The following is a 20,540-nucleotide window of genomic DNA, read 5'->3' on the forward strand; positions in this document are numbered from 1 at the left end:
CTAAAATAGGGTTGCGAGCTGAGACTGGAGAAAGGGAGGACCCCTTGGTGATAGGTTGTTAAATCGGTGTGAGGAGTGAATTGGTGAGTGTAAATTGTGTGTAATGCGGAGTGTTATGTCTATCATGCGTCTCCTGGGGTGCGTAACGTGTAATGTCTGTGTAATGTGTGTCGTGGGCTGGCTGGGGTGCCCGGGGCTGGGCTGTCATGTATCCCGGTACATAATGATGTGCTTTCGGTCAGCTGGAGAAAGTTTTGCTCTCTTCTGCGAACCTGAACACTCAGACACTTGCCCCATTTTCACCTTCCACCTTCACTGCTTCTCTGCCTCATTTCAATTAGAGTGAAATCAGACCGTCTGTATCTGTGCTGTCACTGGCACTCCCTCTGTTCCTTTCCTCTGCAATATAATTTGATTACTATTTTTACTCATTTCTGCCCAAAGCTCGTTGACCTGAGACACTAAGTTGTTTTTATTGTGTGCACTGAAGCAGGAGAACCCTGAATATTTGTAGCTTTTTCTCATTTTTATTGTGATTCTTTGTGTCAGAAGTGATGGTAATAAACTATTTTCCTTTTTAAATCATACAGAATTAATCATCTTCATAACAAAACTGTGAAACTTTTTAAATTATGCTTAGAAATATTTCTTATTGTGGCTTGCCTGTGTCCAGCTATTTAATAGCTGACTAAGTTATTTGATTGCAGTTTACTGTTTCCTACACTCAGAAAATAGCTTGTGTAATGCTATATTGTTGTATCCCATTTGACAATTTTAATTAATCATTGAATTGTTGAAAATTATATAATGTCCTTGATTTTCTTTCTGGATTCTCTTTGTACCTAATGGATGGAGAACTGTGAACATCTGTGGTAGTTTCTCACAGCAAGTAAATTGTATGAGGAAAAATATTTCCTGGATTTTAATGAAGTTGATGAATATGAACCATTAAAAGAATCAAAGATACTTGAAAATAGTTCTTTCTTAAGTCCCCTCCTCCTTTCGGCTACAGCCATGGACATTATTTACATGATATCTGTTATTTTTAATTAATTATTTTTAAGAATCGTAACTTGATATGGGTTGTTTGATACAACTGAAAATAAACTTTCTGTAAAGCATTTTCAGCCATTGTGTCAGCCTGTAGCTGGACATAACCTGACCACCAATAACTTCATGATGTCGGTATCTTTTCTGAGCTGAATGGTTGTTCCTGGTGAACCAGGTAAAAGATTTACAGTCCTGACGAAGGGTCTCGGCCCGAAACCTCAACAGTGCTTCTCCCTATAGATGCTGCCTGGCCTGCTGCATTCCACCAGCATCTTGTGTGTGTTGCAGAAGATTTACAGCTATATTTTGGGAACGTAGTTTCTGCAACAGGCCTCAGATGTTGTATTTTTAAAAACCACACAGTGCAATTTTGCACTTGTATGGGCATTGATTGCTCTTGGTAATTATTTTCTCTTTTTTTCTTTTCCTTTTCCCCCTTCCCTCTTTCATTTCCTATTTGGCCTCTTACATCTTTTCCTCATCTGCCTATTACCTCCCACTGGTGGCCCTGCTTCCCTTTCTCCCATGGTCCACTCTATTCTCCGATCAGATTCCTTCCTCTCCAACCCTTTACCCTTCCCATCCACCTAGCCTCACCTATCACCTTCCAGCTTGTCCTCCTTCCCCTTCCCCCTTGGTTTTATTTGGTCATCTTCCCCCGTACTTTTCAGTACTGATGAAGGGGCTGACCAGAAATGGCAACTGTTTAAGTTTAAAGTTCAAAGTATATTTATTCAAAGTATGCATCTGTATACAACCTTGAGATTTGTCTCCTTACGGGCAGCCACAAAACAAAGGAACCCAATAAAACCCATTTGTTTTTTTAAAAAAAGACCATTGAACACCCAATGTGCAGAGAAAAAACAAATCCCGCAAACAATAAAAGTAAACAAATAGCACTTTGAGCTGAAGGTCACGGAAGTGACTCTGTAGCCGATTTTAGAGGCCTGTCAGTTGCACTCCATGGCTGTAGTTCAGTGCAGAGATGAGTAAATCACTTGGAGCAGAGAGCTGAACCTCGCCTCTGGCCCTAACACCCTGACCTTTCAATTTTGGTCCGCCACTTAAATCATTCAAACCTCATTCACTTCCATAGATGCTGCCTGACCTGCCGAGTTCCTCCAGCATTTTGTGCATGTTGCTCTGGATTTCCAGCATCTGTGGAATCTCTTGTGCTGATAATTTTCTCATTAGTGTGTAGTGCTCAATTCCTGAGGAAATAAGGAAAACAATTGCTGATTCTGTGAATGGGTGACAGAAGCAAACAACACTTAACCACTTCAGCAGCATGTGTGGGAAGAACAACGTGATTGATGAGCTTTTCTCGGAACTGGAAAAACGTTTTAAAAGCACACTTTTAATATACACAGAGAGGAATGGAGGCGAGAATGCCTGTGATGGGTTCAAAGGCTGAAGTTGTTTGTGCAAGGCAAAGGTGGGGTTTAGTTAGAAAGAATATAAAGATGATTTTCAGAAGAACTGTAGGTGAAGGTACTGCAGCTGAATATTACCTTTAATTGTTGAACCTAATGTTGAGTTCTAGAGGATAGTATGGACAAAAAAGTACAATATCAAAGCTACATTCGCATACTCTTTCTTTTTCAAGGTGGGGTTTTCTTTATCATTTTATTGATGACAGTGTGGATCGTAGCCCACATATGACTTCCGGCAGCCGATGATGTCAAAATCTTCTCTCGGCAGAAAGGTTGTTTCTGCTAAGGTAAGAGTATTTCACAGCAGCACTTTGAGAATATGAGATTTTTGCACCATGTTGTAGTTCTAGTACCTGCATTGAGAATACACATTTATCTTTAGTTTCTGTGATCATACAACTTAACTTAAAGAATAGTATTAGCAAATCAGATCCTTGTGCTTTGGCTGTGTTCTAATTTTATAGCCACACATATCTCTAGTGCCGGGCATGCTGGTCTCTGCCTGCTAATATTATGATAATAATGGGCAGACTTCTAGTGACATGCTTGCTGGCATCTGTACACTAACATTGGCATAATAACGGGCAGACCTCTAGTGCCACGCATGCTGGCGTCTGTAAGTTAATATTACATGATGTTGTGGGCATCACTTAGTAGCTGAAAAAAGATCACAGTTGGGAGCATAATATCCAAGGATACCCAGTGTATCGAAAGGAAGGGCAGGTAGGCAGAGGGGGTGGGGTGGCTCTGTTGTTACAAATGCAATGAAGTCCTTATAAAGAGGTGACATAGGATTGGAAGATGTAAAATCCTTTTGGGGAGAGTTAAGAAACTGCAAGAGTGAAAAAGATGCTCATGAGAATTACATACAGGCCTCTGAACAGCAGCAAGGATGTGGGGTACGAATTATTCGAGGAGATGAAATAACAAAGAATAGACAATAGATAGTAGGTGCAGGAGTAGGCCATTCGGCCCTTCTAGCCAGCACCGCCACTTACTGTGATCATGGCTGATCATACGCAATCAGTACCCCGTTCCTGCCCTCTCCCCATATCCCTTGACCCCGCTATATATAAGAGCTCTATCTAACTCTCTCTTGAATGCATCCAGAGACTTGGCCTCCACTGCCTTCTGGGGCAGAGCATTCCACTTATCCAACACTCTCTGGGTGAAAAAGTTTTTCCGCATCTCTGTTCTAAATGGCCTACCCCGTATTCTTAAACTGTGGTCTCTAGTTCTGGACTCACCCATCAGCGGGAACATGCTTCCTGCCTCCAGTGTGTCCAATCATCTACAGATGCAGTAAATAAACAGGTAATGACAATATTTCTTTTGAACACATGCCGCAAGATGAGTTCCTTGATTAAAAGTATTGTGTAAATTGTTATTTCAGGTGACAGACTGGGTGAATCCATCGTTTGATTGCATCAGCAAATCTCCCTTACCGCAGGTTTCAGACAGAAAGCCATCTGCTTGTTCAAGGTCAAGTGGTGGGAATCAGAAAATTCTTTGGACTGGAAGTGACAAGAAATTTCATTCCAATACCTTAAATGACACAAAGAGTCAAAAAAGAATTAAAGTATCTCATGCGGAACAGATTTTAAGTCACAGTAGGCAAAACTCCACCTCAAATCGCAGTAGTTCCTGGGTGGATGAATATAGACCTCAGACACAGGTAGGAATGTGATTTATAATAAATTCCATAATGTATGATGAGCAATATCTTTTAATTTTGGATTTTTACTCCTCGTCTATGTGAAGGATGTAAGTAATAAAGTCAATTCAAATTTCCATACTTTTATGAGTTCAGTTTGGAGAAGCTTATTTCTACAGTTATGCAAATAGGTCTGATATCCTGTTACATCTTTATTTATTATTGGAATGTGTTTCTTATTGACCTCCCTCTGTCTACCCAGTGTAAAATTCAGATTTTACAAAGCAAATCCTAACTTAGTCTCATTAGCCCTGCAATTTCGGACTTGCATTGACAGTATATTCCTGCTTTAGGGAGAGGTTGTGTTCCTAACTAAACCAACCATATGCAAATACTCCATAATGTAAACCTTTTTTACCTTCGTGTTATTTCTGGAGATGCAATTCTACAGGAAGCTTTATCTCACAAGTAATGCCCCAACCCTGGGTCCTCAACCTATAGGCACAGGAATTCTCATTTTTGTAGGTAAAAGAGAAAAGGTTGTTATTTGAATTAACTAGAAACAAATTGTTTGATAAATTATCAATGAAAGGGATTCCTTTGTCAGTTGTCGTCTCCCAAGAGGCTTCTCCTTCCCTCTGGTGAGGGGAAATTTAGATAGATGGATAATTTATTGACCCCAAAGGAAATGACAGTGTCACAGTAGCATTACGTGTGCACAGATATACAAATATTAGAAGAGAAGTAAGAAAGAATAAAAAAAGTTACCTTAAAAATAAGATGTACAAGATTTACAAGTCAAAGATTACAAGATTTAGAAGTTTACACATCTTTCCAAGTGCAATAATTACTGTAATATTATACAGTAATAAGTGCACATTCACAATGTCCAGACAAGAAGTGATGGTACAGGTGTCTGAGACAGCAGGGTATGGTAAACAGAGATTAAACAGAGGTTAATAACAGTCTAACAGCATCACTTCCCCGGCTATAGGTCGACTCATTATAGAGCCTAATGGCCGAAGATAAGAATGACCTCATAGCACTCTTTGGAGCAGCACAGTGGTCTTAGTCTATTACTAAAAGTGCTCCTCTCAGAAAGTGAAGGAGAAGAGACATATTGATTGGGGAGATTTGTAGAACGTGAAATGATAACTGGAGTCTGTCAGGACAGATCAGACTGTACCTCCAGCTCAAATCAGAACATGTAAAACTGAAGACTCATTCTTTGAATGTATTTGTAACAAAGTCACATTAAGAGTGTTGTTTTCAGTTCTGATACCTCCATGTGGAGACTGAAGAGGGTGCAGAAGAGCTTCAGCAATATGTTCCCTGGGTTAGAGTATTACACCACTCAACCAGCTGATTTATCTTGCTCCTGTAAGCTGCCTCACTACCATCTGAGATTTTGCCAACAACAGTGGTGTCGCTGACAAATTTATAGATGGTATTTGAGCTGTGCTTGGCCACACAGTAATGAATGTAGAGCAGAGTAAAGTAGAAAGCTAGGAAGTCTAGAGCCACTCTCAAAGTAAGGGGTTAGCAATTCAGGGATGAGAGGAGAAGATGTTTTTTCATGTAAAAAGTAGAGAATCTTTTCCGCTCAAGGGGACAGGGGCATATTCACTAAGTTTATCCAAGACAGAAATTGAAAATGTGAAGGAAATCGATGAATGTGGTTCAGTGTATGAAAGCGGCTTGAACTCTTTCAAATTCAAGTTTACTTTCATTTATCTGTGTACTGTACATGTATACAGTGACGTGAAGCAATGTTCCACTGGGACCAAGGTGCAAAATACAATACATATATCACACACAGCACTTAAAATAATATTAACACAATAATAGTAACAGATTAAAAATAAGTACTATGTCGATAGAAGTTCAAGTTTAAACTTAATTGACATTCAACCATACCCATGAATGCAGCCAAACAAAACAGCATTCCTCCAGAGCCAAGGTGCAAAACACAGCATCACAGTAAACACAGCGCACGGCACTTATACCACATGTAATTATGATAGCCGAGAAACAGACAGCATCAAGTAATCCCACATTCGGTGGGCCACCTCAAAGCTCTGCAGCTCCACCTACATAAAATGGCAGAAGAAAATTAAACGGCTCTGGGGAGGAGACAGCTCCTCGTCGCTGATAGAGAGCAGCATGTAAATGCCAGAGACGTGCCTGAAATATTTGCAATTCCCTTCACCCGGAAGTAACAGATTGATGTAGTCCTGCCACCACATGTCTCTGGCATTCACTGAATCCAGTTGATTCAGTGTGCATGATGTCACAAAATGACTGAGTGTACTCGGAATAGAAAATACTGTGGGACCACATCACATTGAGGTCATTGTCCTGAAGACGTGCTTTCCATTACCATAAGACAAGAAGACATAAGGGCAAAATTAGGCTATTTGGTCCATAGAGTTTTGTATTTTTTACAAAAAATAGTGTAAGTACAATCAAGCCGACAAAAACCTCTTCAGTCTACTCTCAATCAACAGCAAATGATGGAAGGAATCCTAATGCCAGTATCAAACAGCACTCAGCAATGAACCACTCACTAATGCTCAGATTGGCTTTGGCCGGGACACAGCTCCTAGTTAGGGTGAATCATGCAGAAACTGTTCCTTATGTTGAAGTAACATCTCACACACAGAATTCTGGTCCTGCTTGTAAGATGTTAAGTCACCTTTAACCCCAGGATGTGGCTGAATAAATCGCCTAGGGCAGTGTCCTAAACCATTTCCAGCTTTTCACCTTGAATCTTTGTTTCGTCATCTCAAGCACTGTGCTTACATCACTGACACTGCAGATTACAGGTGAGAGAAAAATATCAAAGTTGGATGAATAGAAATGCATACTCAGTGGCCATTTTATTAGGTGCACCTAAACCCCTGCTCATTGAGTCAAATATCTAATCAACCAATCATGTGGCAGCAATTCAATGCATAAAAGCTACAGACATGGTCAAGAAGTTCAGTTATTGTTCAGACCAAACATCAGAATGAAGAAGAAAAATGATCTAAGTGAACTAGATTGTGGACTGATTGTTGGTGCCAGATGGGGTGGTTTGAGTATCTTGAAACTGCTGATCTCCTGGGATTTTCACGCAAAACAGTCTAGGGTTTACAGAGAATGGTGCAAAAAACAAAAAAAAAATCCAGTGAGTGGCAGTTCTGTGGGCGAAAGCATCTTATTAATGAGAGAGGTCAGAGGAGAATGGCCAGACTGGTTCAACCTGACAGGAAGGTGACAGCAACTCAAATGTTGTTGTTTCGTATGCCAGGTGCTTTTCTCTTCACACATCTCATTGGATTTGTCAAGATGAAGTGTGTCCCGGAAGGGGCTGACATGAGTCAATCTGTTCTGGAGCCAGGGTTGAAATAATCTTCATCTGAACTCGTTGCAACTCAATAACCATGTCGTATAGCAGTGGAGTGCAGAAGAATATCTCTGAACACACAACACATCGAACCTCGAAGTGGATGGGCTACTGCAGCAGAAGACCACAAACATATATTCAGTGGTCACTGCAGGAGATAGCTAATAAAGTGGCCACTGAGTATTGATGTTGTATTTATCCAGATTGGTAGTGGCACACAGTACTAAGTTATATCTACCATGCAATTGTATGAAAAACAAGAAGTGAGTAGTCAAAAAATCTCTGAACCTTGTCTTGCAGAAGGAAACATGCAATGACAGTGCTTTTCTTTCAATTAAGACTTTAATTTGGGGACTAAGTTAAATCTTTTTAAATTAGTTCTACCTCATTTTTAAACATATGGACCTTTTTAATTTTTTTAACATTTTATTTAGCATTGACGTAAATTTTATTCACCACAATCGGTACTATAATTCGTAGTGTTATTTCTACTTTGTTATTTTTAAATATTCTCATATTACATCCCATTTTTATTAAAGAGCAATGTGTTGTTGCCACAAAGCTTTTCAATGGTTTAAATTCACACTCAAAAGGGTTGGGATCACTGTCCTAATGCATAACTACTGCTAATTCCAACTTTATGTCATGTATATTATTGTAAAGCACTGTAGGTTTCTTTATAAACATGTTACAAAAATATTGCTCTGATGGTTTTCTGATCTCTCCTGCTTCAGGGTGAACTTGCGGTTCACAAGAAGAAAGTTGAAGAGGTTGATAGTTGGCTGAAGGCCCACACGTCAGAGACATGCCGTCAGCAAGTGAGTCACATTTCTTCTTTTGCTGTCTTTTCTTGTGATCTTCATTGAGTTCTTCCATCCCTCTCTGTTGAGGGAAAAAAAAGGCCTGCATCTGTATTAATGGTTGCATTTTCTGTGCTCTTTGTCAGTGGTATACATGACTACCTAAACCTCTTTGCTTCTGCACACCTGGTCTCTCCTAGCAATTTACCTTTTACTAGATGATCTTGTGATTCTTCACCCTGATGGCTAAATAGTATAATTTTGACAGCTCTGTTATATGCTTTCTCCCATCCATATACCACACTGTGCCTCGTAGTTACACATCACTTGCAAACTTGGATGACCCATTTGTTAACCTGTTGTGAAGAGCTGAGGATTCTGATGGGCACCTCCTGCCCATTGGGGATCTAGCCCTTTATTCCACCTCTCTGACACTCATCTTCCAGCCCATTAAAGACACGCGCCATTATTTTTCATATATTCTTATGACAGTGAATGTGGAACATGGAATACTAAAGCACGGTACAGGCCCCCCAGCCCACAATGATGTACCAACCTTTTTAATCTACTCTAAGATCAATTTAACCCTTCCTTCCCACATAAACCTCCATTTTTATTTCATTCATGTACCTATCTAAAATTTCCCTCATTTATCTGCTTCTACCAGCATCCTGGCAGCGCGTTCCATGGACCCACCGTATTTTTTTTAAAAGAAAAACTTACGCCTGACATCCACCAATACTTTGCTGCGATCACCTTAAATTATGTTCCTTTGTATTAGCCATTTCCACAAAGTGAAAACATCTCACTATGCACCTTATCTATGCCTCTAATCATCATGAGCACCTCTAACAAATAACCTCTCATCCTCCTTTGTTCTGAAGAGAATAGCCTTAGCTTTCTCAACCATTTCTCAGAAGACATGTTCTGGTAAATCATAAGATATCCTTGCAAAATCTCTTCTGCATCCTCTATAAAGCTTCCACATCCTTCCTATAATGAGGTGACCTGAACTAATCACTATGTTCCAAATGGGAAAATAGAACATAATAGCACAGAAACAGGCCCTTCGGCCCACAATGCTGTACTGAACCAATTCAATTAAACCAACAAAACTGACCCCATCTGCCTCAACAATGTCTGTATCCTTCCGTTTCCTCACATTCGTGTACCTATCTAAACACCTCTTTAAAAGTTTCTAATGTATCTTATTGCCAGTACCCCAGGCAGCACATTCCAGGCACCCACCACCTTGTAAAAAAAAACTTGCCCTTTACATCTTCTTTCACCTTGAATGCCTGCCCTCTTGTATTAGATATTTCAATCCTGGGGAAAAAAGATATTGTCTGTCTACTCTATGCCTCTCATAATCCTGGTAAGCCCCTTCTTCACCCTCCAAAGCTTTGCATTTTTCCTATAATGGGGCGACCAGAACTGAATACAGTACTCCAGATGCAGCCTAACTAGAGTTTTATAAATCTGCAACATACGGTAACTTCCTGACTTTTGAACTCAATGCCTGGACTAATATAAGCAAGTATGTCATGTGCCTTCTTAACCACCCTGTCAACCTGTGTAGACACTTTCAGGGAGCAATGAACTTGGACCCCAAGATCCCGCTGCTCATCAACACTGTCTTGCCCTAAACAGTGTACTGTTTCTTTATATTTGACCTATTCCAAGGTGCAACACTTCAGATTTGGCTGGATTAAACTCCACCTGCCATTTCTCTGCCCATATCTGCAACTGATCTATATTGCACTATATTCTTTGCCAGTCTTCTATGCTATCCACAATACCACCAATCTTTGTATCATCTGCAAATTTACTAACCTATCCATCTACATTTTCATCCAGGTCATTTATATACATCACAAACAGCAGAGGTCCCAGTCAGATCCACTCCCCCCACCCCCTGAACACCACTAATCTCAGACCTCCAACTAGAAAGAAGGCTCCTTGACCACTACCTTCAGTCTTCTAAGAGAAAACCAGTTCTGAATCCAAACAGCCAATTCACCATGGATCCCATGTATCTTAATCTTCTGGATGAGCCTCCCATGAGGGACCTTGTGAACCGCCTTACTAAAATCCATGTAGTTAACATCCACAGCTCTACCTTCATCAATCATCCTCATCACCTTGTCAAAAAAACTCATTCAAATTAGTAAGATGCGACTTGCCCCATATAAAACCATGCTGGCTCTCCCTAATTAGGCTATGGTTTTCCAAACGCTCATAAATCCTATCCCTAAGAATTCTCTCCAGTAGCTTCAACGTGAGACTCGCTGGTCTCAGGCTTCCAGGATTATCACTTCTTGAATAATGCAGCATTCACTTGTCACCTATCCTCCAGAACCGTGTCTGTAGCAACAGACAACACAAAGTTATTGGTCAAGGGCCCAGCAATCTCTTCACTTGCCTCTCTTAATAAATTGGGTATATCTCATCAGGCCCCAGGGACTTATCCATCTTAATGCTCTTTCGGAGACCCAACGCTACCTCTTTCCTTACCTCAAAATGCCCTATCCTGTATCCTGCATGTCCTTTTCCTTGGTAAATACTGATGTAAAGTACTCATTAGCAACCTACTCACATCCTCCACGTTCTAGCAAATATTCCTCTTTATCCTTGAGTGTTTCTACCCTCTCCCTAGTTCAGTGGTCCTATCCTCTTGCTCCTGATGTTTGTGTAGAATCTTTTTAATCTTACTCACCAAGGACTTTTAATGCCCCTTCCTGGCTTTCCTAGTTATCTTCTTTAGTACTGTTCTGGCTTATCAAATAAGATCAAGGGCTCTGCTTGATTCTAGTTTTCCAAGATATACGTACTTTTCATTTTTTTCCTTGTCTAAATTCATCACCTTTCTTTTGATATTCATGGTTCTCCTACCTTGCCATCCTTGTCCTTCCTCCTGACTGGAACCTGCCTATCCTGTGCTCTGTGTAGGTGGTCTTTTTGAACCCTCCACATGTTGGATGCGGACTTCTCCAAAAACGGCTGTTCCCAGTTAACTCTCCCAAGGTTCGGCCTAAAGCTCTTGTAATTTGCCCTGCTCCAATTTAATACTCTCCTGCAAGGTCCATATTTATCCTTATCTATAGCTGTCCTAAAAATCAAGGGAGTTGTGGTCACTTCCCTAACTGTCCACCCACTGAGTGGTCAGTCACGTGGCCAGGCTGATTACCCAACACCAGGTCCAGTACAGATATTTGGTCCATGCTGGTTTTCAGGGAATTTCCATTGGCTTCCCATTGGCCCCTGTTCTCACCCCAACCCCCATTTCTTGTCACCCTTTCTCTCTCACGTGCACATTAACGTACTGACTCATCCATTCTCCTGCTGCCTTTTAACATAACTAGTGATTTTCTATAAACCTGCCTGAATGTCTTTGAGATGTGGGAGGATACGGGACCACCTGTTCGAAACCAATGCCAATTTGGGGGGGGGATGTATGAACTCTCATGGCCTGTATCTGAGGACAGGGTCAAGGCCCCAGCAACAACACTAACTGTTCTGTCCCTCACCACCACCCTCCATTAGGTTGTGTCCAATTCTATGCATGATTAATATTGCTAACATCTTTCATGCTAAGCCTTTTCCAGGTTTTTTCTGAGTATCTCCTCGGACAACATCCTATCAATTCCCAAGTTATCCTTCAAATCTATTATTACAAATATCAACTGGACTATTAAACAAATATGATTAGCTATATTTGTCACATGTACATCAAAACATGTATCACTTAGGTCACATAACTGAAATCAGTTCTGTTAGTTTATTTTAAATTTCTCTTTGCTGAAATTATTTACTTAAACTGTGCATTTAAATGCTGCAAACTACATGGTTAAGCCAGTGTGCAGCAGGTACATTTGTAAAGTGCATTTCCCTTCAAAAGTTTCTACCAGTATTATTTTCTGGCTCCAACTTTCCTTGCTCCATTCTGTTGCAAACCAAATTCCAATTATTATTGTGATTTGTAAAAAAATAATTTTATTTCAGGGTGCAGCACCGTAACAGGCCATTCTGCCCCAATGAGTCAGTGCCACCCAATTGCACCCATGTGACTAATGTGTACATTTTTGGAATATGAGAGGAAACTGGAGCACCCAGAGGAAACTTGCATGGGAGATTGGACAAACTCCTTAGAGACAGCGGTGGAATTGATCCTGGGTCGCTGGCGCTGTCAAACTTGTATAGATGTGTAGTGAGACTATATTGACTGACTACATCACTGTATGGTATGGAAACACCAATGCCCTTGAGTGGAAAATTCTGCAATAATTAGTGGAATCAGCCCAGTCCATCTCGGGTAGAGCCCATCTACATGGAATACAGTTGCAGGAAAGCAGCATCCATCATCAGGAGCCTCCACCACCCAGGGCATGCTCTCTTCTCACTGCTGCCACCAGGAGGGTGGTATAGGAGCCTCAGGACTCACATCACCAGGTTCAGGAGCAGTTTGTACCCCTCATACATCAGTCTCTTGAACCAAAGGGAATAATTTAGCTAACCTCATTGATATGTTCCCACAACTAATGGACTCACTTTCAAGGACACTCTTAAAGATAGAGCTCTTAAAGATAGTGGAGTCAAGGGATATGGGGAGAAGGCAGGAACGGGGTACTGATTGTGGATGATCAGCCATGATCACATTGAATGGCGGTGCTGGCTAGAAGGGCCAAATGGCCTACTCCTGCACCTATTGCCTATTGACACTTTATCTCATGTTCTTGATATTTATTATTATTAATATTATTATTTCCTCTTTTTGTATTTGCACAGTTTGTTGTCTTCCACAATCTATTTGAACAGCCAGGTTGGGGAATATTTCATTATTCTGTTATGGTTATTATTCTATAGGTTTATTGAGTATTCCTACAAAATGAATATCAGGGTAGTATATGGTGACATAAATCTACTTAGATAATAAAACTTAATTTGAACTTCTAATAGTGTTAAGCTAACCATGAAGCCACCACATTTTATTCTTTTAAAAGCCGTATTTTACCTTCCCATTAGGTCACATTAGTTACCATATGTTAGTTTTCAATATTCTTGTTATTACATCACAGTTTATTCTTGTAAAAACTGTATTTATCAAAAAAAATCACTTTTGTTAGGTTTGTTCTTTCTTAAAAGCAGGGCACGGAAGCCAATTGTAGACTCCTTACCCCTGCCCTGACCAGTACTGGGTGGTAGAATGTATAATCTAACACATCGAACTTGGAGCAGTCCTCCTCATGATCGTGCATTGTTTTAGAATTTCGTAACAATTGTCAGATTGTAAATGCTGGTGTTAACTGAATCCTAACTGACTTTTTTAAAACGTTGTGTGAAGGATGGCTCCATCCTATTGTTAACGGGTGGCTCAGGCACTGGCAAGTCAGCTACCATACACGTCCTAGTGAAGGAACTGGGAATTCAGCTACAGGAATGGATAAACCCTTTATCGCAAGATAAATTCAAACCTTGGGATGAATTTGAACGCCACTATAACACTGGTAAGAGCATATTTCAGAAATGTGAACCCTGTTGTGGTTATCATTCATGCAGTTCTTGCCACAACTGTACAGATGCTGGTATTTTATGCACATCTGTCTTGTTGGCCAATGGTAGCCACAATAGATGTATGCTGTAAATCTGATGGATAGGTGGAAGATGTTAAAGTACGGTTTAGGTTAAGGAATTTTTAAAATCTCCATAATGAAGTGTGTAATTCCAAAAACATTTTGTCACTGCGTTGTTTCTCTCCTCCTCTAATTTACTACTTGTCTATTTTTTTAAAAACCCACATATTTTCCACTGGCTTTTAGGCTCAGTGTGTTAACGCATTCATGTTTTTAAGTCAGTAACAGTCCTTAATGTGCTCTTCTCTTTCAAATGGAAGCCATAACATTTCATATGCTTAAGAAATTAAAACAAACCACATTCTATTTTCCCCCATTTTAAGTAAGAATTGGCTGTGATTGTGCTTTTTGTGCTCCAGGAATATGCTGAAGATGATTAATAATTATCATAGGAAACTTCAGTTCTGAATAACAATGCTTGGGCAAGTATATTTGTACTGGCTACACTGGTGCTCGCAGAGACCATTTTGTTTGTTCAGTTTTGTCTAGAGGTTAAGTGTTAGAGTAGGTGAAGGAAGGATGACATTTCTATCGGCTCATATGAGGGGACGTAATTTCTTGGTGACTGGAGGAAAGTTTAGGGAGGATATCAGAGATGGGTTTATTTCATAGAGAGTGGTGTGGTGGTGGTTTTACAGGCATTGAAGAGGGACTCTTAGATAGACATGTGGACAATAGAAAAAAGGGGGTCATGCAGAAGGGAAGTGTTTGATTGATTCTGGAGTAGGTTAAAAGTTTGGCACAATATCATGGACTAAAGGGCTATAATGTTTTATTTTCTATTTTAATGTTGTTTTAACTTGCACACAACCATGTTTGTCAGCTGCATTACCTATTTTGCACTTCATCCAAATAACTAGCTCGTTCAGATCTCAGTGAGCCAGTAATAAGTGGCCAGTAATATTGATATCCAATGATTAATGCTTGCTGCTGATCACCCACCCAGTATAAAAATTTCAGAAATCAAGCATTGCATGGATTGATTGTATACTTCAGAATTTCTCTATTTTATTTTTGAATACAATTTGAACTTTCTCTAATCTGTTATTTAATTTATTTCAGACTCCTGTTTCCAAGTGTATATGAACAAGCCACAATCTGTCCAATTTGAAGAATTTTTGCTGCGAGCCAGCAAATATAAAAAGCTCCAGATGGTGGGAGACGTTCTGCATTTGGACAAGAAACTGATTCTTGTTGAGGTGAGTACAATCTTTTTGAGGTCTTTAATTGGTTCCTTGCAAGAAAATAAACCCTTGGAGCAGTTCACACATGAGATTAAACAGTAGGTTGTGTGTTCAGAAAAGTTTGGGTATTTTTGTTCTATTTCTCAGTAAAAGAAGTACTCATGATTTTTGTAATTGATTCTTTTAAAGTTAAAATGAATTTTCTTCATAATATTGGAATCTATAATAATATTGAAATTATTCAGACATCACTATGTACACGAGAGCTTTCTGTACTTTTAGCTAAAACTATGTTGTCCAATGGTAATTCTTCTTCTTCACAGGATATCCCTAATCAATTTTATAGAGAACCCTCTTGTTTGCATGATATCTTACGGTAAGCTTCCTCAGATTTTTATTCATAACTGAAACGTAACGTCATTTATACAATAAACTATTTCACTGACTGCTTCTGATGAGCCATTTATAAAACTATTCAATGGTTACATGGCCTGTATTTTACTTTCTTCGGCCTCCCTCCCTTCCTAAAGAATGGAGTGATATTTGCAGTTTTCCAGAACCATTCCAAAATCTAGTGATTTTTGAAAGGTTACTAATGACTCCACAGTCTCTTCAGCTGCCTCTTTCAGGATGCTGGGTTTAATCCATCTGGTCCAGGTGATCTATCTCGCTTCAGACCTTTCATCTTCTCCTTAGCACCTGGATTCACTTCTGTCCCCTGACACTCGTGAAGTTCTGGCATACTAGTAGTGTCTTCTACAGTGAAGATTGACACAAGATACTTACTAAGTTCATCTGCTTTTTTTGACCTCCGTAACTACCTTTCCAGTGTCATGTTTCTGCAGCTGATATCCACTCTCATCTCTCTTTATAAATCTGAAAAAAAACTTCTTGTATCCTCATTTATATATTGGCTAGCTTACCTTCATATCTTATCTTTTCTCTCATTACTTTTTTTTAGTTGCATTCTATTAGTTTTTAAAAGCTTCCAAATCCTCTAGCTTCCCACTGATTTTTGCAATATTATATGTCTTCCCTTTTGCTGTCATGTTGGCCACGGTTACATCTCATCCTCCCTTTAGAATACTTCTTCATCTTTGGGATGTATCTGTCCTGTGCCTTCCAACTTGCCCCCAGAAACTCCAGGCTTTGCTGTTCTGCCATCATCCCTGCTAATGTTCCCTTCCAATCAACTTTGGCCAGATCCCCTCTCATGCCTCTGTCATTCCATTTAATCTGCTGTAGTACTGATACATCTGACTTTAGCTTCTCCCACTCAAACTGCAGTGGGCAATCTATCATGTTATGATCACTGCCTCCTAAGGGTTCTTTACCTAAGCTCCCTCATCAAATCTAGTTAATTACATAACACCCAATCAGAATTGCCTTTCCCCTAATGGGCTTGATCAGAAGCTGCTCTTAAAAAGGCATCTCGTAGGCTACATACAAATTCCCCTCTTGGGATTCAGCGCCAACCTGATTTTCCCAGTAGACCTGCATATCAAAATCCCCCCTTGACTATCGTAACCTTCCCTTTTTACATGCCTTTTGTATCTCTTCTTGTATTTCTATCCCATATCCTGGCGCTGTTTGAAGGCACGAATTTAACTCCCATCAGGGATTTTTTTTCACCCTTGTAGCTTCTTAACTCTACCCACAAGGATTCGACTTTTTCTAGTCCTATGTCACGTTTTTGATTTCACTTTTTACCAATAGAGCCACCCCACCCCTTCTACCTACCTGCCTGTCCTTTCGATACAATGTATACCCTTCGATATTAACCTCCCAATTATGATCTACTTTCAGCCATGACTCATTGACGTCCACAACGTAATTTCTGCCAATCTCTAACTGCACTACAAGATCACCTACCTTATTCTGTATTCTGCGTGCATTCACTTTCACATCTTCAGTCCTGCATTCATCACATTTTGATTATGCCTCCATGTTACACTTTAACCCCTCCACCAGTTCCTCAGCCACGCATTCATTTGCCAAGTCTTTCTATTCTTAGTCTCATTGGTACATAGCACAGACAGCACTCCAGAGATTACTACCTGGAGAGGTCCTGTTTTTCAGCTCTCTACCCAACTCCCTATATTCTCTCTTCAGGACCTCCTCCCTGTTCCTACCTATGGTGTTGGAATCAATATGTACCACAACTTCTGGATGTTCACCCTTCCCCCATCCCCCCATTTACTGTCGACCTGATCTGAGACATTCCTATCCCTGGCAACATACCAATCTTGTTCACAGAATCTCCTGTTTGCTCTCTAACTATGGAATGCCCTATCACTACTGCATTCCTCATTTACTCCCTCCTCTTCCCTCCTGGGCCACAGAACCAGACTCAGTGCCAGACACCCATTCCTACAGCTTTCCCTGGTAAGTTGTCAACCCCCACCCCAGCAGTATCCAAAGCGGTATACTTATGGAGGAGAACGGCCACAGGGGTGATCTGCACAGGCTGCCTTTCACCCTTCACTCTCCATACTGTCACCCAGATACCTGCCTCCTGTAACATAGGGGTGACCACCTCTCGATAACTTCTGTCTGCCATCTCCTTATCCTCCCAAATGAGCTGAAGATCATCCAGCTGCTGCTCTAGTTCCTTAACACTGTCTCTGGGGATTTTTTTTAATACTTAAGTGTGGAAAAATATAAATATAAATATATGATGTAAAGTTAAGCACTTGATGTATTCTTAATCAGGAAGTTTGTTCAGTCGGCCAGATGTCCATTGGTGTTCATAATTTCTGACAGCTTCAGTGGAGACAGCAACCACCGGGTACTGTTCCCACACGACATCCAAACAGAACTGGGTATCTTCAACATTAGGCAAGTACCAGTTCACTGGTAACTCCACACATTTGTTTGTGCTTTCTTGAATTTGTCTTTTTTAAATATTCTTGTACTAAGTGATTTTTAAACAGTTAAATATATTTTGAATCAATTACAATTGTATTTCATTTGGAGTTTCAAAATGTAAGGATTGTGTAAAAAAAAAACTTAAATTTTGTATCTAATTAGTGCTGAAATTTTGACAGTATTTTAAAACAAAAGTGATTTTTCCGTGCTGTTCATAGGTGACAAATTCATTGCCCCATTTGTACCATGAGCAGACTTAACTGGAGAGTGTTTCCCCGAAATTTGCTTGTCTGTTTAGTCCACTGTTTCCTCAGAAGCCATACAACAGGCGTCATTTTTACATTTATTAATTAATTGAGGATAAATCCTGTTAGAAAGTCAGAGAACATTTTGATTGTTTACCCCTGTTTAGATAGTGGTGCACTTCTGAAAGCAGCCTTCCAAAAATTTATCCAGAAAGGTCATTGTCTATGTGTGGTCTTGACAGCAGGTGTTAAGCAAAGGGTATCATCCACATCAGCATCCAACTCTGATTCTGTCTTCAACCTTGTCAGAGTATTTGTACTTAACACACAGGTTACGGCTTAAGAGATTACAGGGGAGAAAAAAAACTTGTATTATTAGTAACACTTTTTTTCTGTACTTTGCTATTGTTTAGCTCTTGTACGAACTCAGTGTACTGATAGAGTAGAATAGACCTTTATGCTCAGGGACGAGATTGTGGTGCTACTCCAGTCTGTGCAAATCAGATATTTACAATGCATGTGATGTGGTTAAATTTTTTTTTTAAATCCATGTTTACATCCAACAAGTGACTTTGATATTCCATAACACTTAAAGGCCATTGGCAAGCTGGATGTAGTATTATTCAGCTGCACAACAACCCTAGGGAAGAAGCTGTTTTTCAATCTGTCTTGCCTAAGATGTCTCTGTATCTCCTACCAGACAGCAGGACATTGAACAGACAGCGTCCGGGGTCTATGGATGGCATGCAAAGTATGATAATAATTAATTAATTTACCACTTGTTCCCTTCCCATACATACATAAGCAATACCATGCCAAGAAAGACCACCTCACTTTGTAGAAGTGAGAGAACTTAGTCTCGACGGGTATCAGCCTTGGGGTTTGTATGTCCCTGTGCTTTATCTGAATCTGATAAGAAGCAACAAGGAGACTTAAATAATTTTTTATTTGTTATTTAATGAAGTTTAATAATTTTACATGCTGAAAGCTAAATTGAATTACTAATCAACTTGCGATGGTCTATTATTTAAACCATTCTTTTCCATCATTTGACAGTTTTAACCCTGTAGCTCCCACGAGCATGCTGAAAGTTCTAAGCAGAATATCCGCTCAAGAGGCAAGCAAGGTAAATCCTAGTTCAATGTAAACAGCTGTGTTTTCAGCATTTTTATTTAACCAGAGTTTTGGGGTATGTTGTTGTGATCAGAAGCCTTCGGGTAATTGGCAAACTGTCTTTCCTATATCTGATTCTCAGCGACAGCTGTCAACAGACTGTGAGCGCAGTCCCAGTATGCACTGTGCAGCCTGGGGTCACTGCATAGTCACAGGAGTGCCCAGTATAATTAGAGTCATAGAGAAACAGGCCCTTCGGCCCATCAGTCCGTGCCAAGCCACCTACTCTAGTTGACCTGCATCAAGACCAGGATTCTATATGATATATAGAATCATATACTGCCGTCACTGTGCTGTAAACATTGTTATGAAAACATAGTAAGTATATCAGTAAGAATGACTGACTTGGATCATAAATATAACAAAGATGACTGAAGAAAAACTATGGATACTGATCCTACAATCAGATTGAAACGTATCTACAGAATTTAGTGAAATGTTTCCACTTTCCAACTCAAAGTGATCCGCACAAGTTTTTCATTAAGGTAGATTATTGGGATTACATTTCACACATACGTTTTAACTCTGTTTAATCATTATTTGGACATGCAAATTCAGCTCTTTTCAAAGTGATAATATGCAACTAATGTTAAAGTTGTAATGCTCAGCCAGCATTATGGGACCTGTACTGGGGTGGGCAACTATTCTGTCCATTATGAAATATTAACAGTTTTAAAAATTATCTTGATATGCAGAAAGCTGGCAAGTCTGTTGTTCCTGACAAAGCTGCCCTAGAGATGCTGTGCAGGGCCAGCGCAGGAGATATCAGGAGTGCAATAAACAGTCTGCAGTTTACGTTGGTGAAAGGTAATTTAATAATGGCAGGAGACTAAAATAAGTTGATAATTTTGGAAAAACAGTATTAAGTGATATCTTAGTAGCAAATTGGTAAATAATTAATATTTTCATATTTGATCTATGTTTTGACTCTGAAGTTAGAACCCACTGTATCACTAGAACATGGAGGACTACAGCACGGTACAGGCCCTTCAGCCCACAAAGCTGTGCCAACCTTTTAATCTACTGCAAGAGCAATCACATCTTCCCTCCTTCATAGCCTTCCATCTTTTGATCATTCATGTGCCTAAGTTTCTTAAATGTTCCTAATGTATCTG

General features: G+C 39.9%; 1 protein-coding gene across 3 annotated transcripts in view; it reads left to right on the top strand.

The window, feature by feature from the left end:
• Window positions 1–14: 14 nt before the first annotated feature.
• rad17 (RAD17 checkpoint clamp loader component) overlaps window positions 15–20,540 on the top strand; it is a 42,840-nt gene continuing 22,314 nt past the window's right edge. For all 3 annotated transcript variants that reach the window (XM_059969416.1, XM_059969414.1, XM_059969415.1), the window contains exons 1-10: window positions 15–83; window positions 2,657–2,770; window positions 3,877–4,158; window positions 8,260–8,343; window positions 13,667–13,829; window positions 15,018–15,154; window positions 15,463–15,515; window positions 17,852–17,977; window positions 19,309–19,378; window positions 20,121–20,232. In XM_059969416.1, the coding sequence (XP_059825399.1) occupies window positions 2,726–2,770; window positions 3,877–4,158; window positions 8,260–8,343; window positions 13,667–13,829; window positions 15,018–15,154; window positions 15,463–15,515; window positions 17,852–17,977; window positions 19,309–19,378; window positions 20,121–20,232 (1,072 nt within the window). In that variant the 5' untranslated portion in view covers window positions 15–83; window positions 2,657–2,725. The remainder of the gene's footprint in view (window positions 84–2,656; window positions 2,771–3,876; window positions 4,159–8,259; window positions 8,344–13,666; window positions 13,830–15,017; window positions 15,155–15,462; window positions 15,516–17,851; window positions 17,978–19,308; window positions 19,379–20,120; window positions 20,233–20,540) is intronic.

The sequence above is a fragment of the Hypanus sabinus genome, chromosome 5, assembly GCF_030144855.1.
Source record: "Hypanus sabinus isolate sHypSab1 chromosome 5, sHypSab1.hap1, whole genome shotgun sequence".
In the NCBI taxonomy this organism is placed as follows: Eukaryota; Metazoa; Chordata; class Chondrichthyes; order Myliobatiformes; family Dasyatidae; genus Hypanus; species Hypanus sabinus.